The sequence below is a fragment of the Sceloporus occidentalis genome, unplaced genomic scaffold, assembly GCF_023333645.1.
Source record: "Sceloporus occidentalis isolate IW3139 unplaced genomic scaffold, rSceOcc1.0.p SCAF_20, whole genome shotgun sequence".
Classification (NCBI taxonomy): Eukaryota; Metazoa; Chordata; class Lepidosauria; order Squamata; family Phrynosomatidae; genus Sceloporus; species Sceloporus occidentalis.
The window spans coordinates 7063828-7084365 of record NW_028317000.1 but is presented as its reverse complement, the minus strand read 5'-3'; the positions used below and the strand labels follow the sequence as shown (position 1 = coordinate 7084365).

At 44.4% G+C, this 20538-nt stretch overlaps 1 protein-coding gene across 1 annotated transcript; it reads right to left on the bottom strand.

The window, feature by feature from the left end:
- Positions 1-6630: 6630 nt before the first annotated feature.
- On the bottom strand, positions 6631-11166 carry LOC149301853 (protein S100-A7-like). The gene is made up of 3 exons (XM_089483657.1): positions 11143-11166; positions 8946-9157; positions 6631-7351 (listed from the first exon to the last, which is right to left on the bottom strand). The coding sequence occupies exons 2-3, from the start codon at positions 9129-9131 to the stop codon at positions 7187-7189; spliced, it is 351 nt and encodes a 116-aa protein (XP_089339783.1). The 5' UTR covers positions 9132-9157; positions 11143-11166; the 3' UTR covers positions 6631-7186.
- Positions 11167-20538: the final 9372 nt, after the last annotated feature.

Here is a 20538-nt window from a genome sequence, read left to right as displayed (position 1 = left end):
GTTTGTAACCCACCTATAGGATTATATATACAAATGAATATATATATGTGATGCTTTTGAATGTTTATTTTATAATTGTAAGATTTTGTATAGTTTTAGCCATCCTTTATTGTTCTATTTTTATGTGTAATCTTGTAATAAAAAATTCAAAAAGGAAAAAAAGAGAAACATTGGCTGGAACCCTACATTGCAGTTCTGGTTTGGTTACCTAGAGTTATGGGTCCGTAACTGCTCCTATTCGGTGTTCTCTCTAGGAATATCTAGGTCCTTCAGGGCAACTCTGTGGTCAACATCTGCCAGACGTTGGCCATACAATTGTGCTGGTGTTGCTACAAAGGCCTAGAAGAGTATTCTCTCTAGGAATCTCTAGGTCTTCCAGTGCGACTTTTGGTTAAAGTTAACCACAGAGTTGTGCTGGAGGACCAAGATATTCCTAGAGAGAACATATTAATAAAATCCATGAATAATCAAATCTGCAAAAGTCCAAGCCACAAATGTGGAAGGACAAGTGTATTTCCATTCGAGGAATATGTTGTTGGTGTGTACTGACCATCTATTTCCTTCCTTCCTTCCTTCCTTCCTTCCTTCCTTCCTTCCTTCCTTCCTTCCTTCTTTCCTTCCTTCCTTCTTTCCTTCCTTCCTTCCTTTTCTTCTCAACCATAGTATCAAAATGTGCCAGTCATCAATGATCCTGTCCTTGGTCAAATGAATGCACGTAGGAATGTTCAAGGAGTATATTCGTCGTTTCCGCATGGATTATCCTTCAAACTTTGTAGGCGGATGAGTAGCTGGCACCTGTAAGTCCCAGACATGGAGACCTGATATACAAATCAACTCACATCTCCCAGACTTACAACACTCTCTTTATCTGATGGAGCTATAAGGCAATAAAGATTTGAGGAGGAAACCTCAGGAAGTTGTCAATTGTCTTCATTATCTTCTTCATAAGTGTCATTATTATTTGTAACCGACATTATTGTTAGCTAGATTTCTATCCTGCTCTTCATCCAGTGAGCTCAAGGTGGCACACATGGTCCTCATCTTCCAGCCTGCCCTTTCCTTTACCTCCTGTTCCTCCTCTTCATTTAACAGTTTTGTAAACTATTTCAGGAGCTCTGAATGTTTGGGGCTCTGAATGTTTGCATTAGTGGGCCATTTGGAGGGTTTTTGCCCTGTTTTGGCAAGAAAAATTGCTGGGGGGGGGGGGGAAATCACCATTTGTAGCAAAGCAAGGAAGGGCCCATTCTAGCTATCCTAGGAAGGGAATTCCAGAGCTGAGGGGCAGCCATGAAAAGACCCTCGGCTTTTCCAAACTTTCGGAGTAGTGTCAGAATTTCATTCAGAGCTCCCAGGTATTGAGAACAACCTGTTCCGCACTCCTTCCAGGTAGAGAGGTGAGTCTATAGCAGTGATGGCGAGCCTATGGCACGCGTGCCAGAGGTGGCACTCAGAGCCCTCTTTGTGGGCACATGTGCCATCATCCCAGCACAGAGTTTACCAGAGTTTGTTACTAGAAAGCCAGGGGGACATGGTACTTTGCAATAAATAAGTGGGTTTGGGGTTGCAGTTTGGGCACTCGGCCTCTAAAAGGTTCACCATCTATAGCAATGAAAAGAGCAAGAATCTCATTGCCACTCCACTTTTTAAAAAATAAATAAAACATCCTTGCATCAGTTTATAGGTTTGCATTAAAGCAGAGACTTTTGGAATGCAACTCCCATCAGCCCTCTCTGTTGATTATATTGGCTTGGTGTTGCCCAAAATGTAAGGGTCCTGGAAGGGTACCCACAATTAATGTTGCCTCCAAGGACTGCTGACTGTGAGCTGTGAATTTGCCGGGCGGCTTCCTGGGTTGTTAGAGGTGCGCAACTGCGCACCGGCCCAGGAGCCGCCTTCGGACTGCATCTCCGCAGCTGCGCAGTTGCGCATATATGTGACCGCGCAGGAGGCTGGAGAGGCGAACCCATGCTAGCATTAAGACAGAGGATGATTGGTTTATCTCCCCTCTGTCATCACTGCTGTTCTGAGGGGGGAGGGGGGTATGGAAGGGGGATGTGCTTTGGTTGGGGAGGCAGGGGGTAATTCCTCTGGTATGAGCGGGGCTCCTATTGGAGTAGTGTGGGGCAGGGGGAGGTATGGCAGTAGGAGAGTGGACAGGCGTTACAGGGGAAGGCGAGATCGATGCTTAATATCTATCTCTCCTTCCAGTCCCTCTCCTAACCAAAGAGATCTGAGGGTCATTCCAACCGTACCACAAACCCTGTCTCTGCTCCTGTGCAATGCCAGGTCCATTAAAAACAAGTCCCACATTATCTACAATCTGCTGGAGGATAACAACTGTGACCTGGCTTGCATAACTGAGACCTGGCTTGGGCCTGAAGGGGAAGCTGTGTGGGCTCAGGCCCTACCTGCCAGTTACTCAGTGAAGGACCAGACCAGGTTAGGTGGGCGGGGGGGGGGGGGGTTGCCTTGATCCATAAGAACACCTTGTCCCTATCCAGGAACCATCTCCAACAAACTTCCTATATTGAGTGTATTTACCTGACCCTGAAGGCCAGAGACAGTTTAGGGATTCTGTTGGTCTACCGGCCACCCCGTGCACTAACAGACTCCCTTACTGAGCTGACACAGTTGGTCTCGGAGCTGGTGCTGGAGTCCCCCAGGCTTTTGGTCCTGGGGGACCTCAACATCCCCTTCGCAGCCAACAAAATTCCAACAGGTGCGGCTCGGGAGTTCATGGAAACCATGACAGCCATGGGCCTGTCACAACTGGTCATGGGGCCTACGCATTCTGTGGGTAATACACTTGATATGGTCTTTTGTACGGACATGGAAATTCCGTGGGTGGAAATAACCAATATTTCCGCCATGTCATGGACGGATCATTTCCTGGTGGAGGCTAAAATCAAGGCATCTACCCAGATCCCCCCCGGGGGTGGCGGACCTATTAGGATGGTCCACCCTCGAAGGCTGATGGAACCCAAAAGGTTCCAAGAAGCCCTAGAGGGGTATATGGTTGGAAATGACGGCGATTCTGTTGATGCCCTGACTAACATCTGGGCCTCTGATCTCTCCAGGGCTATACACAGTATCGCTCCCAAGCATCCTCTCAGGCCTGCTTCCAAAAAACAGCCCTGGTATACGGAAGACCTCCGGGCCAGGAAGCGGGTGCTGCGACGTCTAGAGCGTGACTGGTGTAGACATCTGCGCTTAGCCGACAAGGCTCTCCTAGACCTTCTTTTGGAGGACTATGGAGAGGCGATAGATGCAGCAAAGAATTCGTTCTATGCTGCACATATAGCGTCCGCGGAGTCACGTCCAGCAGAGCTGTTCAGGGTAGTGAGGGAACTTACTCGGCTCCCTCCTGCACCGAACCCTATCTTGGAACCATCTAAGGCCTGCTGTGCCCAATTTAACAACTTCTTCGCGGATAAAATCTCTCGGATAAGGGCTGATCTTGATGCTAGTATTAGTGCAGATACCAGAGTAGAGGTCTCCAGATCGTCCGTGGACTTGGTTGTACTGGATCATTTTGAGTCTGTTAGTACCGAGAAAGTAGACAAGATCCTTAGAAGTGTTAGGAAGACAACTTGCTCCCTCGATCCCTGTCCCTCGTGGCTAGCATCTCAGGGGGGAACGGTAGTAACTTCCATGTTACACCGTATAATTAATACATCACTGAGGGACGGGCAATTTCCATCTAGCTTAAAATTGGCCACTGTAAAACCATTGCTAAAAAAGCCCTCCCTCGACCCCCTGATGCATAATAATTATCGGCCAGTATCGCTATTGCCATTTTTAGGGAAGGTGATCGAGAGGGCGGTTGCAATCCAGCTTCAATCGATCTTGGATGAGACGGATTATCTAAATCCATTTCAAACTGGCTTTCGAGCGGGCTACGGGGTTGAGACTGCCATGGTCTCCTTGGTCGATGATCTCCGTCTGGGCATGGACAGGGGTACCGTGTCCCTGTTAGTGCTCTTGGACATCTCGGCGGCTTTCGATACCATTGACCATGGTATCCTTCTGGAGCGCCTGAGAGAGTTAGGAGTTGGGGGCACTGCGCTCCAGTGGTTCTGCTCCTACCTCTCGGGAAGGTTCCAGATGGAGCAGCTGGGGGAAGTGTACTCCGATAAGAGGGCCCTTACATCTGGTGTCCCTCAAGGAGCCATTCTGTCCCCCATGCTTTTTAACATTTACATGAAACCGCTGGGAGAGATCATCCGGAGACATGGGGCGCGGGGTTATCAGTACGCTGATGACACCCAAATAATTTTCTCTATGTCCCTGACTGATTCAGTGACCAGGGATAGCATCTCTCCTCTCGTTGCCTGTCTGGAGTCGGTAATGGGCTGGATGAGGGAAAACAGACTCAGTTTGAATCCAGAGAAAACGGAAGTGTTAGTGATAGGTTCTCCGGGCCCGGGGATGGCAGTGTTTCCACCTGTCCTGAACGGGATCACGCTTCCCGTGAAGTACTCTGTTCGCAGTCTGGGGGTGCTTCTTGACTCGTTGCTCCACCTTACACCACAGGTGGATGCGACGGTCAGGAGCACATGTTATCAGCTTCGGTTGATATGCCAGCTGCGTCCCTACCTGGGCCGGGAGGACCTTGAAACGGTAGTACATGCTCTGGTAACCTCTCGTTTGGATTTCTGCAATGCGCTCTACATGGGGCAACCCTTGTCCCATACCCGGAAGCTGCAACTGGTGCAGAATATGGCGGCAAGACTGGTCACTGGTACTTCCAGGACCAGTCATATAACACCGGTCCTTAGAGACCTTCACTGGCTGCCTATTCGCTTCCGGGCGCAATACAAGGTGTTGGTTATTACCTATAAAGCCCTAAATGGCTTGGGCCCAGGGTACTTGGAGGACCGCCTCTCTCCATACAATCCGCCTCGCACACTCAGGTCAGCCGGGAAGCAATTGTTAAGGGTTCCAGAAGCCAGATATACTACCACCATCCAGAGGGCCTTTTCCACCTCGGCCCCCAAGCTCTGGAACTCGCTCCCCGGCGAGCTCCGCTCGGCCGCCTCGCTGGACCAATTCAAGAAGGGGTTGAATACATATTTGTTCCAGCAGGCATACCCCTGACCCCTGAAGTTCTCCCCCCTCACCTCTCAACAGCATTGGAAGCTGGCTTGAGATTTTTATTTCTTTGGGGGATAATGTAACTGTGTTTTATCCTGCTTTTATTGTCGGTTTTTAATTGTATTGTGGATGTTTTTAACTATGTTGTTAAACCACCTTGATCTTTGGAAAGGCGGTATATAAATAAATTATTATTATTATTATTATTATTATTATTAGCTGTCATGGACTGCCCTGGGCCTGACTTAAGAGGCACAGCCAGAGGATTTAGGCCAGATACAAACGGGCAAAAAGAGCCATCTTGGGACCGATTTTAGGGCTCAGTAGGGCTGGGTGTCCATACGTGCCCAGCCCTACTAGTGGCACTTGTGTGCCATCTTGCCACGGCCCCACCCACACAGGGGGCATAATGATGATGTCCGGGCATCCACATGCCCAAAAGGCGCTCACCGGAAGTGGCACCATCAGGGCATGTGAGTGCGTTGGTGCCATGCGGTACGGTTGGCGCGGTGGCAATGAGGGGTAAAGACAGGCAGCATGGAGCTGCCCGTCTGTACAGTCCCTTTGACTCTGAAGACATGGAGGAGGCTGGGACAGGGGCAGATCTGGGGCTGCCTGGATCTGCAGTCTCAGAGGAGGCTCAGCATGAAGCTGCAGAGGGAGAAACAGACTCTATAGACTCTAGGCTGCAGGTGCTAGGACCTGTGGAGCAAAGGCAGGTCAAGGAATCTTTGAGGCATTCTTCCCGGCTAGAAGCAAGAGGAGAGCTAATAGGTTTCAGCTGAGAGAAGCAGAGGCCTTTTAAAAGACCTCCAGCTGCAGAGGTTCTTTGTAGCTGACAATTGGCCTTGCAACCTTGTTGTTCCTGGGTTCCTTGCTCTTTGATTCATGACTCTGGTTATCTGACCCTTTGACTTGCCTTGTGACTATGCTCTTGCTTCTGCCCTTTGCTGTGACTGACTGACTGGTACTGTGTGACCCTTGGACTGGACTCCAGCCTCCAAGAACATAAGGGATCTTGGATAGCGTGAGTTCAGATGCATGGCATCTGTGGTGGTTATCCAAGGCTGGTGGTAGGGAAATTAAATGAATAAAGTCACTCACAGGAACTATGGAAACATCTTGAACAGCGGTTCTCAACTTGTGGGTTGCAACCCCTTTGTGGTTTGAACAACCCTTTCACAAGGGTTGCCTAAGACCATCGGAAAGCACATATTTCTGATGGTCTTAGGGACCAAGCCAATTGGTTGGGGGTCACCACAACATGAGGAACTATATTAAAGGGTTGCTTCATTAGGAAGGTTGAGAACCGCTGATCTAGAAGGTCCCCACGTTTGATGCCATAGAGGTGGGACAAAAGGAAGTCCTCACACTTGGTGCCACTGGTGGGATTAGTGGAAGCCCTCACAATGTCCATCCCAATGAAGCACCAAACCCACTTAGATCTGTGTCACCCACAAATGAACTACTCTCCCTCTCCCATACAAGACAACAAAATATTTGATCCAAAGTCCTTCAGAATGTTATATGGTGTCTTTATTCATCATTTTGAGGATATCATTGCAAAGCATATACATTGTTCAGCCCATCTTTATCCAAACTGCAACAGTAAGGATGTGTTGACCTAACATTGAGGCAAATGCTTCATAAGGGGCTAATGAAACATGGGGCGAATTGCTACTGGAATTGGACCTTCTATTGAGTGAACAGAACAAGTATCAAAGTGGATGCTACCCAAAGAAAGCAAACATTGCCTTTATAGAAAGGACTGAAAAGCAGCTTTCCATGTGGTCTAAGCCTGTGGCTCTCAGACTCTTGTCACCCAGATGTTTGAGACTTTAGTCACCTAAGAGGTTTCGATCACCTAAGGAAGAATTAGGGAATGCTGGGGCTTCCAGATGTTGTCGGCCTTCATCTCCCAGAACTCGACTTAACCCAATGGGAAGAAATAATGGGAAGTGTAGGCCAGAAGATCTGGAGACCCATAGCTTCCCTCCACCACTTTCCAGAAGGCTGTTATAACCAGGGAATAGTAAGACAAAGGGGCTCTAATATATATGTTGCAATGCAATCTTCTGAGAGGAGATGGAGATCAGTCCTTGTCTGGCCCGCACCGGTCCTCGTTGTGACTGATGCGATGAGCATCATCGGCCAGGATAGCGATCACGCGCACCGTCTCCTCGAAAGTCAGCTGCTTGTTCTTGTCAACGTCTGCTTGTTTGAAGAGCTCCTGGATATAGCCTGGGCGGCTCCGGTTCTGTGCAGGCGGAAACAAAAAACACAATTTGTTCAGCAAATGCTCCTGCAGGAAAATCAAAACCTGTCAGCCAAAAGATGCCTTCCTCTGAACACAACTGTATCTAGGCTAAGCAATTGTTGATAGGTCTGTGCGCCAGTTTTGGTGGCATCCATGCTGTTTACCTTTTGCTCAAGCGTACCTGTCAATTTCACTCAATCCGTAGGGAGAGGCGAGATATAAATAATTTATTATTGTTGTTATTATTATCATCATCATTAATAATAGTCATTTTACAGTGGCCCTCCAAATTCTCTGGGGTTAGAGGACCCCCGTGAAAATGAGGGGGGGGGAATGCAAATAAAATACCACATTTTTGTAACCTTTGTAGGAATCGCTAGGTCCTCCAGCATATCTCTATGGCCAACATTCAGCAGAAGCTGACCATAGAATTGCACTGGAGGACCTACAAATGCCTAGTGAATTGTTTTCTCTAGGAATCTCTAGGTTGGCCAGCGTGATTCTATAATCAACGTATGGCAGAGTTGCGCTGGAGGACCTAGAGCAGTGATGGCAAACCTTTTAGAGACTGAGTGCCCTAATTGCAACCCAAAGCCCACTTATTTATCACAAAGTGCCGCATGCCTCTGGCTGTCTAGTAATGAACTCTGACAAACTCTGCGATGGTGCATGCACCCACAAAGAGGGCTCTGAGTGCCACCTCTGGCACACGTGCCATAGGTTCGCCACCACTGACCTAGATTACTAGAGAGAACATATTAACCAAACCCACATATAATCAAATCCACATAAATCAATGCCGCAAGTGCGGAAGGCCAACTGTACTTACATTTTGCTCAAGTATACCTATTGTTTTCACTGATGCTGCTTTGTTTAAAAAGGCACATCAGTGGCATTTGTTCGACTCACGTTTTGTTCAGTTGTGCCTGCTGGTTTTACTGGTGCTGTGTTGTGTTGAAATAGGTGTGTCCATGGCACTTATGCTGCTTACCTTTTCTCCAAGTGAGTCTGTCAATTTCACTAATACCTTTTAACTTTTGTGAAACTATGGGTTGTTGATAGCATTCATGTCACTTGCATTTTGCTCAAAGATGCACATCAGTTTAGGTTTTGTTACAACAGGCGCACCAATTGCATTCATGAGGCTGACATTTGGTTCAAAGGTGTGTGCCAATCTCATTCCAGCTTCTTACATTTACTTGAAATGGGCACGTTGCAAACATTGGTGTTTTTTCGGGTGCAGTTTCTCTAAGGGACAATTCAGCTCAGAGTCTGAAACATGCACAGTCCCCCGAATGAGCTATCTCAACCACAATATGCAATTTGCTACAACATCTATGTCAACAGCATGCAATATATATATATATATATATATATATATATATATATATATATATATACATAGTCTGTTTTGCAAACACTGTGCGCATTTTGTTATAAATGTGTGTCGATTGCATCCATGTGTTTTTTTTACATGTGCCCCAAGTGCACAAGTATCCTGGCCTGATCTTAGAAAGACTTTCTACCGATTCCTGCTTTGGCATGTGTCCTTGCACAACTGTTCCAAAAATTGGGACAGTTGGGATTTACTTACACAAGCAGCAAGGAAGGTGGGAGCCTGGTCTTTCAGGAGTTCGGTCATATCCTTGAGGCTCAAGCAGTCATCCTTGTTTTCACGGATAGAATACTGGTGGTAGATGTTGATAACAATCTCCATCGCCTTCTCCAGGGTGAAGCTTGGCGGAGCATTTGACCCATGCGCATGAGCTGTGGTGGTCATGTTGTATGGCTTTCAATCTGGAAAGGCTGAAATGTGGAATGGGATGGAAAGAGGTTTGCAACTAGCCAGTGGCATCACTAGGGTTGGCATTCCCCAGTCCAATACCCATGGTGTCCCTCCCCTCATTGACCTCCTCCCACATCACACCATACTGAATCCTTAGTGATGTTTTAATAATAATAATAATAATAATAATAATAATAATAATAATAATAATAATGGCCCTGTACAGACGGCCCTTTGGGGCGTCATGGCAATGTGCTAAGGTTGCTTCGGGGTGGCGCATGCACATGCCCCGCAACCCTAGCACGTCGCCATAGCTGTATGGCACCATCCAGATGGTGCACACAGCTATGACATCACTGCTGTGTGGTGTTCAGATGGAGCTGCACGGCAGCGACGTACTTGTGCCGCCACCAGCTGTTTATGGTGACACAAAAAGGAGCCGCTTTTCAGCGCTCCTGTTCGTGCAACCGCGCTGTGCAATTTGGTTGCTGCGGTGCGGCTACACAAAAAAGAGTAGCGGCTCCCAGCTGCCTCTTTCTGGTAGTCTGAATCCCGCCAATAATAACAATAAAAATATTGTATTTTATCCCTCCTCCCTGACAGGATCAAGGCGGCTTACAACACACTAAAATACAACAATGCAAAATAAAATAAGGCCCATTATCCCTCCCTCCAAAACAACAACAATATTATAATTCTCACAGACAGTAATAAAATATCGTCTAGGTTATTAAAACAGTCGGACAGCGACAGAGAGATGGGCGTCCTGGTCCATTCCGTATGGTGGTCCGTATCGACGGGTGACCAAGTGCGTTACTCAGGGAAGGCCTGTCGGAAAAGATCCGTCTGGACAGCCTTTTTAAAGCTATCAAGATTGGTAATGTTTCGGATCTTCTCCGACAGGACATTCCATAATTTGGGAAGGATTTTATTTTTTTGTACTAATCTTATTCATAAATTATCATTCCCATATATCAGAGGTGCTTTCATTGTGTAGTTCTGGATGGCAGGGAGTTGTACTTGGTGGCCCTTGTGGTCCATTCCAGCTCTATGAGTCTATGATTCCATGGATGTAATGGCAATAGTTGTGACATCAACAACAAGCAACATTAAAATTATACCTTCATTTACAATAACATAAGCACAGCCGAAATGTATTGACACTTACAGTGGGCCATTGGTATTGGCTGGGGTTTGGTTCCAGGAATCCCTCTGGATACCAAAATTGAAAGGGTTCAGGGCAGCAATGTCCAAACTCAGTTCTCTAGGTTTTTGGACTTCAGCTCCCAGAAGCTTCAGCCACCTTGGTCAATAGTCTGGGATGCTGGGAGCTGAAGTCCAAAACACCTGGAGGGCCAGAGTTCACACACACACACACACACACACACACACACACACACACACACAGAGAGAGAGAGAGAGAGAGAGAGAGAGAGAGAGAGAGAGAGAGAGAGAGAGCTGCCTCCTCTTTTGTCATTTCGTGGAGCACAGCCTGATGCAAGGGGTTTTCTGCCAAAGCATTAAACACCATTGTATTCATCAAAACTGTTGAAGCCATTCCAACTGCAGTTCCCAGAATCCTGGGGAAATGTGGAATGGGTTTGGGTAGTTGTAGAGGCAATGAAGCCTAGTGGTTTCAGTGTCGGACTACAACACTGGGGACCAGAATTCATATCTCCACTTGGAAACCTTGAGCAAGTCACACACTCTCAGCCTCAAGGGAAGGCAAAGGCAAATCTCCTCTTGACAAATCTTGCTGAGAAAACCTGTGATGGGATCGGAGATGACTTCAGGGTGTACAACAACAACAAAGTCCCAAAGAGCCACCTTTTCCTCCCCAGGTTCTGCCACCAATGTTCTGGATGAGATCGACTCCACCTGTGCCATTCCCCAGAGTCTCCTGGAGCAAGAGAATGGATGCCTGGAGAAATGCCAGATGATGTGCTATGCCATGCTATGCCATACTATGCCATGCTAAGAGGTCCTAAGTAAAGAGAAGACTCACCAAACTCGGCAGCTGATTCCAAGAGGTGGCTGTGATGTTCGGAAGCTGCTGCCAGCCTAGTTTATATACCTCCTTGGAGCTGGATTTCGACAGAGGTGATGATGAAACCAGTGTTGGCAACCTGCAGCACTTTGATTTATTAACACTCAGAAATGATTACAGACTTTGATTCTTACCCATTTTATTCTTCCGGGTGTGATTTTCCACCTGTTTGGTAACTGTCCAAACAACCACACCTTCACCTATCTTCCCCCTTCTAGCACACCAGCTACAAGGCGTAGTAGACCCAATGGCAAGACGTCTGTGCATGCATTGTGCTCATGTGGGATGCTTCTGTTTTTACAAACATGCAACCGGATGGTGTCTAATGTGTTAAAGATGTTTCAGCTGGATCAGATTGCAATAACTAGAATGCCTTTCCTGGAACTGTTTTTGGAATCATAGGATCATAGAGTTGGAAGAGATCCCAAGGGCCATCATGGTCCAAACCCCTGCCATGCAGGAAATCTCAATCAAAGGATCCCTGAGAGATGGCCCCGACAGATGGGTTAAGAGCTAGGTGGGTCCCATGATGACTGTAGGCCATATCTGGCCCACCAACATATATTTTTTAAATCTACTGTCTTTTAATGTACAAGGCGTAATGTCATACGCAGGCGCCCTATACGTGGCTTTCAGCTTACGCTGCCTGAAAGCCGCATAACAAGCAGGAAATGGCGCACGTGTCCGTGGCGCACATGCACCTGAGCCCCATTAGTTTCAATGAGGTCTTTAAACAGAGACTGGATGGTCATCTGTCGGGGATGCTTTGATTTAGATTTCCTGCATGGCAGAATGGGGTTGGACTGGATGGCCCTTGAGGTCTCTTCCAACTCTATGATTCATGCATATGCAGAATTTGCTTTGTGCAGGGGGTGGGGGGTCTGGAAGGAATCCCCCTCATAAGACAAGGATACACTGTGTTTTTAGAATCATAGACTCATAAAGTTGAAAGAGACTCCAAGAGCCATCCAATCCAATCCCCCACCATGCAGGAATACACAACCAAAACAACCCCGGCAGATAAAAACCTCCAAAGAAGGAGACTTAAACACAATCCGAGGCAGCATATTCTGTTGTCATGAAATTCTGTTATAGCGTCATAGAATCATAGAGTTGGGAGAGACCCCCAAGTTCCATCCAGTCCAACCCCCTGCAATGCAGGAACTCAAAAATCAATGCATCCTCGACAGATGGCCATCCAGCCTCTGCTTATAGACCTCTAAGGAAAGAGACTCCACTACCCTCCATTGAGGGAGTGTGTTCCACTGTTGAACAGCCCTTACTGTCAAGAGATTCCTCCTAATGTTGAGCTGGAATCTCTTTTCCTGGAGCTTGCATCCATTGTTTGGGAGCCTCTTCTCTGGAGCAGCAGAAAACAAGCTTGCTCCCTCCTCAATACGACATCCCTTCAAGTATTTAAACACGGCTATCATATCACCTCTTAACCTTCTCTTCTCCAGGCTAAACATCCCCAGCTTCCTAAGGCGTTCCTCATAGGACATGGTTTCCAGACCCTTCACCATTTTAGTTGCCCTCCTTTGGACACGCTAAAGCTTCTCAACATCCTTTTTGAATTGTGGTGCCCAGAATTTGTGGTCTCCTCCAACTTTATGATTCTATGATTCTATGATTCTGTGAGCCATGATTTGGCCAAAGTATGACAGTCTCGGTTTAGTCATCTTGGCTTCTTGCTCTAGGATCCATTTATTTGTCTCTTTTCAGTAGTCCATGGTCTCTGAAGAACTCCTTTTCAGGACCATATCTCAAATAAGTTGATTTTTTTTTTCCTATTTGGTTTCTTTACTGTCCAGCTTTCACAGCCTTATATAGAAATAGGAAATATGTGCGTGGCTATAACAAATAGAAAGTTAGCAATAGTAAATCTATCTAGGTAATAAAATTGGTATATTAATATATGATAGAAGAGTGTTTAGGCTGAGAAAAAAGGCTATATATATATATATATATATATATATATATATATATATATATATACCATTTATTTTAAAGAAAGGAAATAAAGATAATATTTAATAAAAAGAAATAGGAAATAGGATGGCATGGGCAAGCCTAACTTTAGTATTCAATCATATTTCTTTACACTTCAGGATCTTGTCTTGTTCCTTCCCAGGCGCCCTTTCCAAATCCTAGTCTTTTCATTTCTTAATCCATTCGGATTAATGGCTGAGCCAAGATATGGAAAATCTTGAACCATTTCAGTGGCTTCGTTGTTTACTTTAGGATTTTCTGGGTCATTATTTTTGTTTGCTTAATGTACAGGAATCAATACCTGCCTTTGTAATTTCTTCCTTTACTTTCTCAGTACTTGTTCCAGATTTTTTGGTATTTTCTGCTAGTCGTATGGTGTCATTTGCATAGCTGAAATTGTCGGTGTTCCTTCTGCTAATGTTCATACCTCCTTCCTCCGAGTCTAATCCTGATTTGCATAAGATATTTTTAGTCGTGACAAATAATCATCCATAAACCGCCCCTTCTTCTTGCCTAGTACCTTTGGAAAATACCTTCGGAAAGCCTTCTGCATCCGAGTCCCTCACCTTTTGATGGTCCCAAAAGTGAGGAAAGGTGGAATGCAGTTCCAAAAAATAGGATAGAAATTTGGAAAGCCAGTGGAGGCTGGTGGTTCCAGAGTCGGTGGGTTGCAGTCAGAACTAGACAAGATACTTAAATATATGTCAACATTTCAGGTGAAATATAGTATTTTGAGCATTGTATTTGGAATCCGGGAGTCCAGAGTTCGAATCTTAACTTAGTCATGGAAAACGCACTGGGTGACTTTGAGCAAACCATGCTCTCTCAAAGGAAGGCAATGCCAAACGTTCTCTGAATATATATATATATATATATATATATGCATGTCCTTCCCAATTCGCTAGGGTTAGGGCCCCCGTGAATATGGAGAAACCACAAATAACAAAAACTCTGTTTTTAGACCTGAGAGGACACCTCCCTAGGAATCTCTAGGTCCTCCACTCTGTGGTCAACACCCGCCAGACCCTGACCTTAGAACTGCACTGAAGGAACGACAAAGGCCTAGTAGAGTACAATGGAACCTCCCCTAACGCATAGAATCTGTTCCGGACACACACACACCCCACATAAGGCAAATTCCACCTATGCTTAAGTCCCATTCAAGTGAATGGGGCTCATGAGCATGGTGGCACAGTGGCGCAGCAGCGCACACACACTATGGGTGCACACCCCATTCATTCAGATGGGACATGCTGTCCCTTGCACCCCTCGCACTCCCCACAGCTTGAGCGCATACACTCAAAGCCGCATATAGTGTGCCCGCATATAACGCGGGTGCACTGTATTCTCTCTAGGAAACTCTAGGTCTTTCAGTGCAACTTTTAGTTAAAGGTGACCACAGACCTCTACCCATCCATCCATCCATCCATCCATCCATCCATCCATCCATCCATCCGTGTGAACACAAACAGTTATGTCTCTTGCAATTTTCTAGGTTCTTTGACATTGTCTTCCTTTGTTTCATTCTTTAGATCCTTTTTTTATGTGATCGTAAGTCTTACTCTCAACTTATCCATCGGTCTTATAAAAATCCATCATTTGGCTCCCAAAACCTGATTTATACATGAGATCAACTTATAGTAGAGTATCTACAGTAGTTACTTTCATCCAGAGGACTCTTTTCTCAGCCGCCCCTAAAATGTGGAAGGACCTTCCAGAAGAGATTCGACAGCCGAAAACCCTCTCCAAATTTAATAGACCATTAAAGGCCAGTCTCTTCTGGCAGATTTATCCAGATGATTGTTAAACTGGGAATTTTAAACCATGATTGTTAAACGTGGATTATTTTAATCTTTGTTCATCTTGATGTGTGTTTTAACTGATGCCTTTGCAACTGGTGTTGTCTGTTAATCGCTGTTGTTCCTCTCCTCAATCGATGATTAAATAATTTTAATGATTATTGATTAAAAACAATACATGATGTAAGAGCAGAAGACAAACCCAGATGTATCTTTCATGCATTCCTCAAAGTCAAGAAATCCTTGTCATCCTGAAAAAATTTCCACTGAATATCTTTCGTGTCAAAATTCAGGTTAAAATACGTATCAAGGAATAAATCTGGCACATCCTCCTAGACTAGAGCATTGTGCCAACCTTTCCAGTCTCTGTTGTTCCTCCTCTGGGTCTCTGCCCAGACCTTCTTTTCTGAGACCCATCATGCTCCAAATTTTTGAACACCAAAAAAAAGTGAATCTTTGGGTGGGAAGGGAGTTTATTGGGCCAAATACTACAAAGGCACCTGATTCTATTTGATCTTGGGAGCTAAGCGGTACTTCCAGTACTTTAGTACTTTAGTTAGTACTTGGAGGAGAGACTGACAAGAAATCCCAGCTGCTGCAGGCTGTGTTTCAGAGGAAAGAACTGGACAAACCACTAAGCCAAGAGGAGACTTAATGTCTCTTACAGACAGATGAACAGAAAGAAAGAGAAAGATCCAAAAGGTCCATTGAGAGTTCCTGAATGGCAGAATGGGGTTGGACTGGATGGCCCTTGTGGTCTCTTCCAACTCTACAGTTCTATGATTCTATAAAAACACACTGGAAATAATCCAGTTTGAGACCACTTTAGCTGCCCTAGCTCAGTGTGAGGGGATCCTGGGACCTGTAGCTTAATGTGACACCAGAACTCTCTGACAGGTAAGGAAAATGTGGCAGTAACCACAGTCCAGGAAGGATCCCTGAAGAATTTGGGATAGGACTCTCTTAGATACTTTCCTGTTTGCAAAATACACGACCTATTTTAAAAAGCCTTCATGAGCAGAGTCTGCCTTGGATCATGTTTTTGTTGTTGTTGTTTTGGGCTGGTAAGAATGACTCCTGTATGACTGTATTGTTATTGTAATTGATGATAGTGTTAGTTTTAAGGTAATTGCTACTGTACTGTATTTTATCGATAGGTTTTGTATGCATTCTATTGGTTGTAATCCTGCCCCAATGATTCTATGATCCACCTGAGAGAGGCAGGAAAATAATAATAATAATAATAATAATAATAATAATAATAATAATAATTATTATTATTATTATTATTATTATTATTATTTTGTCCCTGGCCACTTTAATTTCTGATGCACAACCGGGAGAAGTCCCTCTTCCTTCTGTTCTCAACGTGTAACTGCTGTCGGATATGTTCTGGGCTCCGCTTCTGCCGGCGAAATGGCAGAGGAAGAAGTCCCGCTAACAATATGTCTGTGTTCATCTATTCCTCAGGTGAATAGGAAGAACTCAACATGGACAACAGGACTGTCATGGATTCACTGAGGTTCGTGTCCCCACCGGTGGAGATACCAATGGTAAGAGAACGGCTCTTCCCTTGCATGCCACCCGTTTCCTTCACCAACTTGTTCTGGGACTAGACAAATGCAAGGTCTTCCCTTTTGTCGGCCACCATGCTGCCTCTCAAAAGGGATAGGGACCTTGAGATGCCAAGTTTCACATATCGTGTTTCCGGTGCAAGTAGAGGGAAAATAATCCAGGTTCCAGAATGGAAAGGAGGGTTCTTCCAGAACAATGTGAATAAATAGGAATTATTTCCATTTGAAAAACCTGACAACCAGAACTGAGTGGCATGAATCCCCCCCCCCCCCCCGCCTCCAAAACTAGTCAGTCAGTATCAATATCCCCCTTGATATGGATGCTGGAAATCTGTGTAGCATGACAAAATTTCTTTCTGACTCTCGTGTGCCTTCCAAATGGTCTACCCTACACAGAAAAGGATACTATGCTATGGAACCCATTAGTGGCCTCCAAAATGTGGCATTAACCACAGTCCTGGAAGGATCCCTGGAATAAATGGGAATTATCGGAGCTATCTCATGATAATAATAATAATAATTAATAATCATCATCATCATGAGATAGCTCCGTTACAGCATCTATGGACCAAAACTCACTGCAGAAATAACCCAGTTTGAGACCACTTTTACTGCTTTGCTCAATGGTAGGGGATTCTGAAAGTTGTAGTTTTGTGTGACATCTAGCCTTACCTGTCAAAGAGTTTTGGTATCACAATAAACTACAATTCCCAAGGTTCCCTCACATTGAGCTAGGGCAGTTAAAGCAGTCCCAAACTGGGTTATATCTGCCGTGTGTTTTGGACCTTTCTCTCTCTTTCTGTTCAACTGTCTGTAAGAGACATTAAGTCTCCTTTTGATTTATGATGGACAAATACATTTCTCAGGGCTTTCTTAGGTAATGAGGACCTAGAAGTGGTTTGTCCAGTTCTTTCCTCTGAAACACAGCCTGCAGCAGCTGGGATTTCTTGTCGGTCTCTCCTCCAAGTACTAACTAAAGGACTAAAGTAATGAAAGTACTGCCTAGCTCCCAAGATCAAATGAAACTTGGTGCCTTTGGAAGATTTGGCCCAATAAACTCCCTTCCCATCCAAATATCCACTTTATTTTGGTGGGCAAAAGTAAGAGTAAGACTTATGGTCACATAACAAATGGATCTAAACGATGAACCAAAGGAAGACAATGTCAAAGAACATAGAAAATTGCAAGAGGCATAAATGTCTGTGTTCACACTGAAGGATGGATGGATGGATGGATGGATGAAAGAGAAGATTATTATTATCGAACTCTGCCCATGGTTATTGTTTTGATTTTTAAAATGTTATTTTTAGTTTTATACTGTTTAATCTTGTTTTAAGGGGGGGGGTGTTACTATGTATATATGGATATATTTTAGTCTATTGTAGTCCGCTTTGATTGCTTGGCAAAAAGCGGGATAAAATTTTTATATATATATATATATATATATATATATATATATAATTATTATTATTTAGAGCAGGGTCAGTACTTCTAGGACAGATTAGGAGAGATTAATAAAGTATAAGACTAATAGTATGTACAGCGCTGTGCAAATCTACAGCCCTATAAACATAAAGTATAATAATGATAGATTACACTCTTGCCTTTCACCAGAAGGTGGTTTCTATTTTTAGGAGAGTTAAAGTACAGTTGTTTGACCCATGGATAAGTTGATTCAGATTTTTTTAGGTCAAATTTTGGATTCAAATGTCTAGACCTATACATGAGTATATATAGTAGCATAGTCCTGGCTGTTTGGAGTAAATGTCCGCCAGAGGACCCGACTATAAGGGATTATATGGGAGAAAGTGATCCTGGAGGCAACCTGGACCCAAACCATGTAGGGCTTTAAAGGTAATAACCAACACCATTAGTAAGGATAATTTGAGGAGATACAGATGGGTCTTAATACTGTCTGATAGATACCTCCCTGGTGTGTACTCACTATCTTCCTTATTTCCTTTCCTTCTCAAACATGCTACCAAAAGGAACTTATCACCTTCAATCCTCTCCTTGGACAAGTAGCGTAAATTTAAGGCAATGGGATATCTCAGTCTCAGGGATTTTATCCTTTTTGCTCAAACCATCCTTGGAAGAAGAACCTGAGATGTAGTAGTGAGCGTGTGAAGCCACAGACATGGAGATCCAATGCGTCAGTCAATCCACATCCCCAGACTTACAACACTCTCTTTGGCTGAGTCTTCTATAATACAATAAAGATTTGAGGAGGAAACCTTCAGGATGTTGTCAATTGTCCTTCTTTATGGTTAGTTAGAGATCCGCCTTTCATCCAATGAGCTCAAGGTGGCATACATGGTCTCTCATCTTCCACCTGGTCCTATCTACTACTTATCTACTACCTCCTCCTTCCCTCTTCCTCCTGTTTTGAGAGCTTTGAAGGTTTGTGTAAGGGAAACCAGTACTTTAGTGGGCCATTTCTGGGGGGTTTGGCCTTGTTTTGGCAAGAAACATTGCTGAAAAATCAGCCTTACTCTTTATGTTTGTATTTATTAATTTTGCATTTTAAAAAACAACAACATATAAATTAAAGATATAATTACAGAGATAAGATTGATCTTCGTTTAAACCATATTAAGAATATCAGTATCTCATAGCAGCACATTGCAAGCTTGAAACATTTTGTACTTCCAATAGTATCTCATTAGGAAGGGAAGCGAAAGGTTTCCACCGTTGAACCTCTCTAAATGGTTTCCACGTAAGTATTTGTTGTTAGGTACACATCAAATGTTTAACATGTTAAATGTTAAATTCAAAGCTGAAACGAGTAACATCCCAAAGAAAAAGATTAATATAATTCCTATTGCAAAATGTGTGTGTGTTCCCTTGTAGGATTTCTTTCTAATGCATGTTTTATGTTTATACATTCTTCATTAAGTCATTTGTACCAATTCATTGCTACAACTGAGGACAATCCAAAACTATAACATTAATAAGTTAAACCCCCCTTCGAGATTAATATTATCAGTATTTATATAATGTTTTCCAATAGCCTTCTCCATTTGAGGGCTTTGGGGAGGAGGGTTTCAGGGGTCACACAAAGGAGAGTATCCCATTGCTTTTAAAGCGCCTTTTCCAACAGCGGGATAAAGGCACACTGAATTTGAAAACTGAGTGATAGCGCACTTGCCGATTGCGGAGGGAATCCCGTACGCAGCTATGCGTATCCAGGGGCTTTGCAAAACCTCGTTTTGGAAAAGCCACTGGATAAGCGTGGCTGAGATCCGGGCTGCATGTCGCTTGCATTTGCCTGGCCCCCGACGAGTGCGAAAACACCCAGTTTAAAATTCAACGAGCCTTTATCCCGTTGTGGAAAAGGCGCTTTAAAAGCAATACGATCATCTTCTTATAACATGGGCGGAAAACATTGTTTCCTCCAGAGAAAAGGCTGTTTTCTGTGTTTTTAAAAAAACAATTAAATAAATCCGATGTGCAAATTGTGCGCAGAATAAGTCTTGACTTGAAATAATCTCCAAAAACTGTTTTCTTTTTTTTAAAAAAGCTTCTTGCATTGGAAAGAAAATGGCTAACATGAGTTTTCCCCACCTTGTTGAATGGAATTAGTGAAGATTTACATATAGCAGATAGGTTTAAACAAAGCCATTCATAGAATCATAGAACCATAGAGTTGGAAGAGACACCAAAAGCTATCCAGTCCAAACCCATTCTGCCATGCAGGAACTCTCAATCTTAGTATCCTTGACAGATGGCCATGCAACCTCTGCTTAAAGACCTCCAGGGAAGGAGACTCCACCACTTTAACTAATAGGTTTCTTCTGACTAGGGCTACTATCTGTCTGTGGCCCGGTACAAATGGGCGCTTTATAGCGTGCCGGCGGTGATTTTAGGGTTCAGGAGTGTACAGCAACTGCATGTTCCCGAATCCTAATATGTATGTGCTGCACCATCTTGACTCAGTGTATCATGTGTCTTGTGCGATGAGTCCAAATGGCGTGGTGCACAAGACACATCAC

Bases quoted from the DNA above. Each gene is read 5' to 3' on its own strand.
- LOC149301853 (XM_089483657.1), bottom strand. From the start codon at position 9,131: ATGACCACCACAGCTCATGCGCATGGGTCAAATGCTCCGCCAAGCTTC. The intron at 7,352-8,945 runs GTAAGTAAATCC...CCGCCTGCACAG, and splicing joins CCACCTTCCTTGCTGCTTGT to AACCGGAGCCGCCCAGGCTA.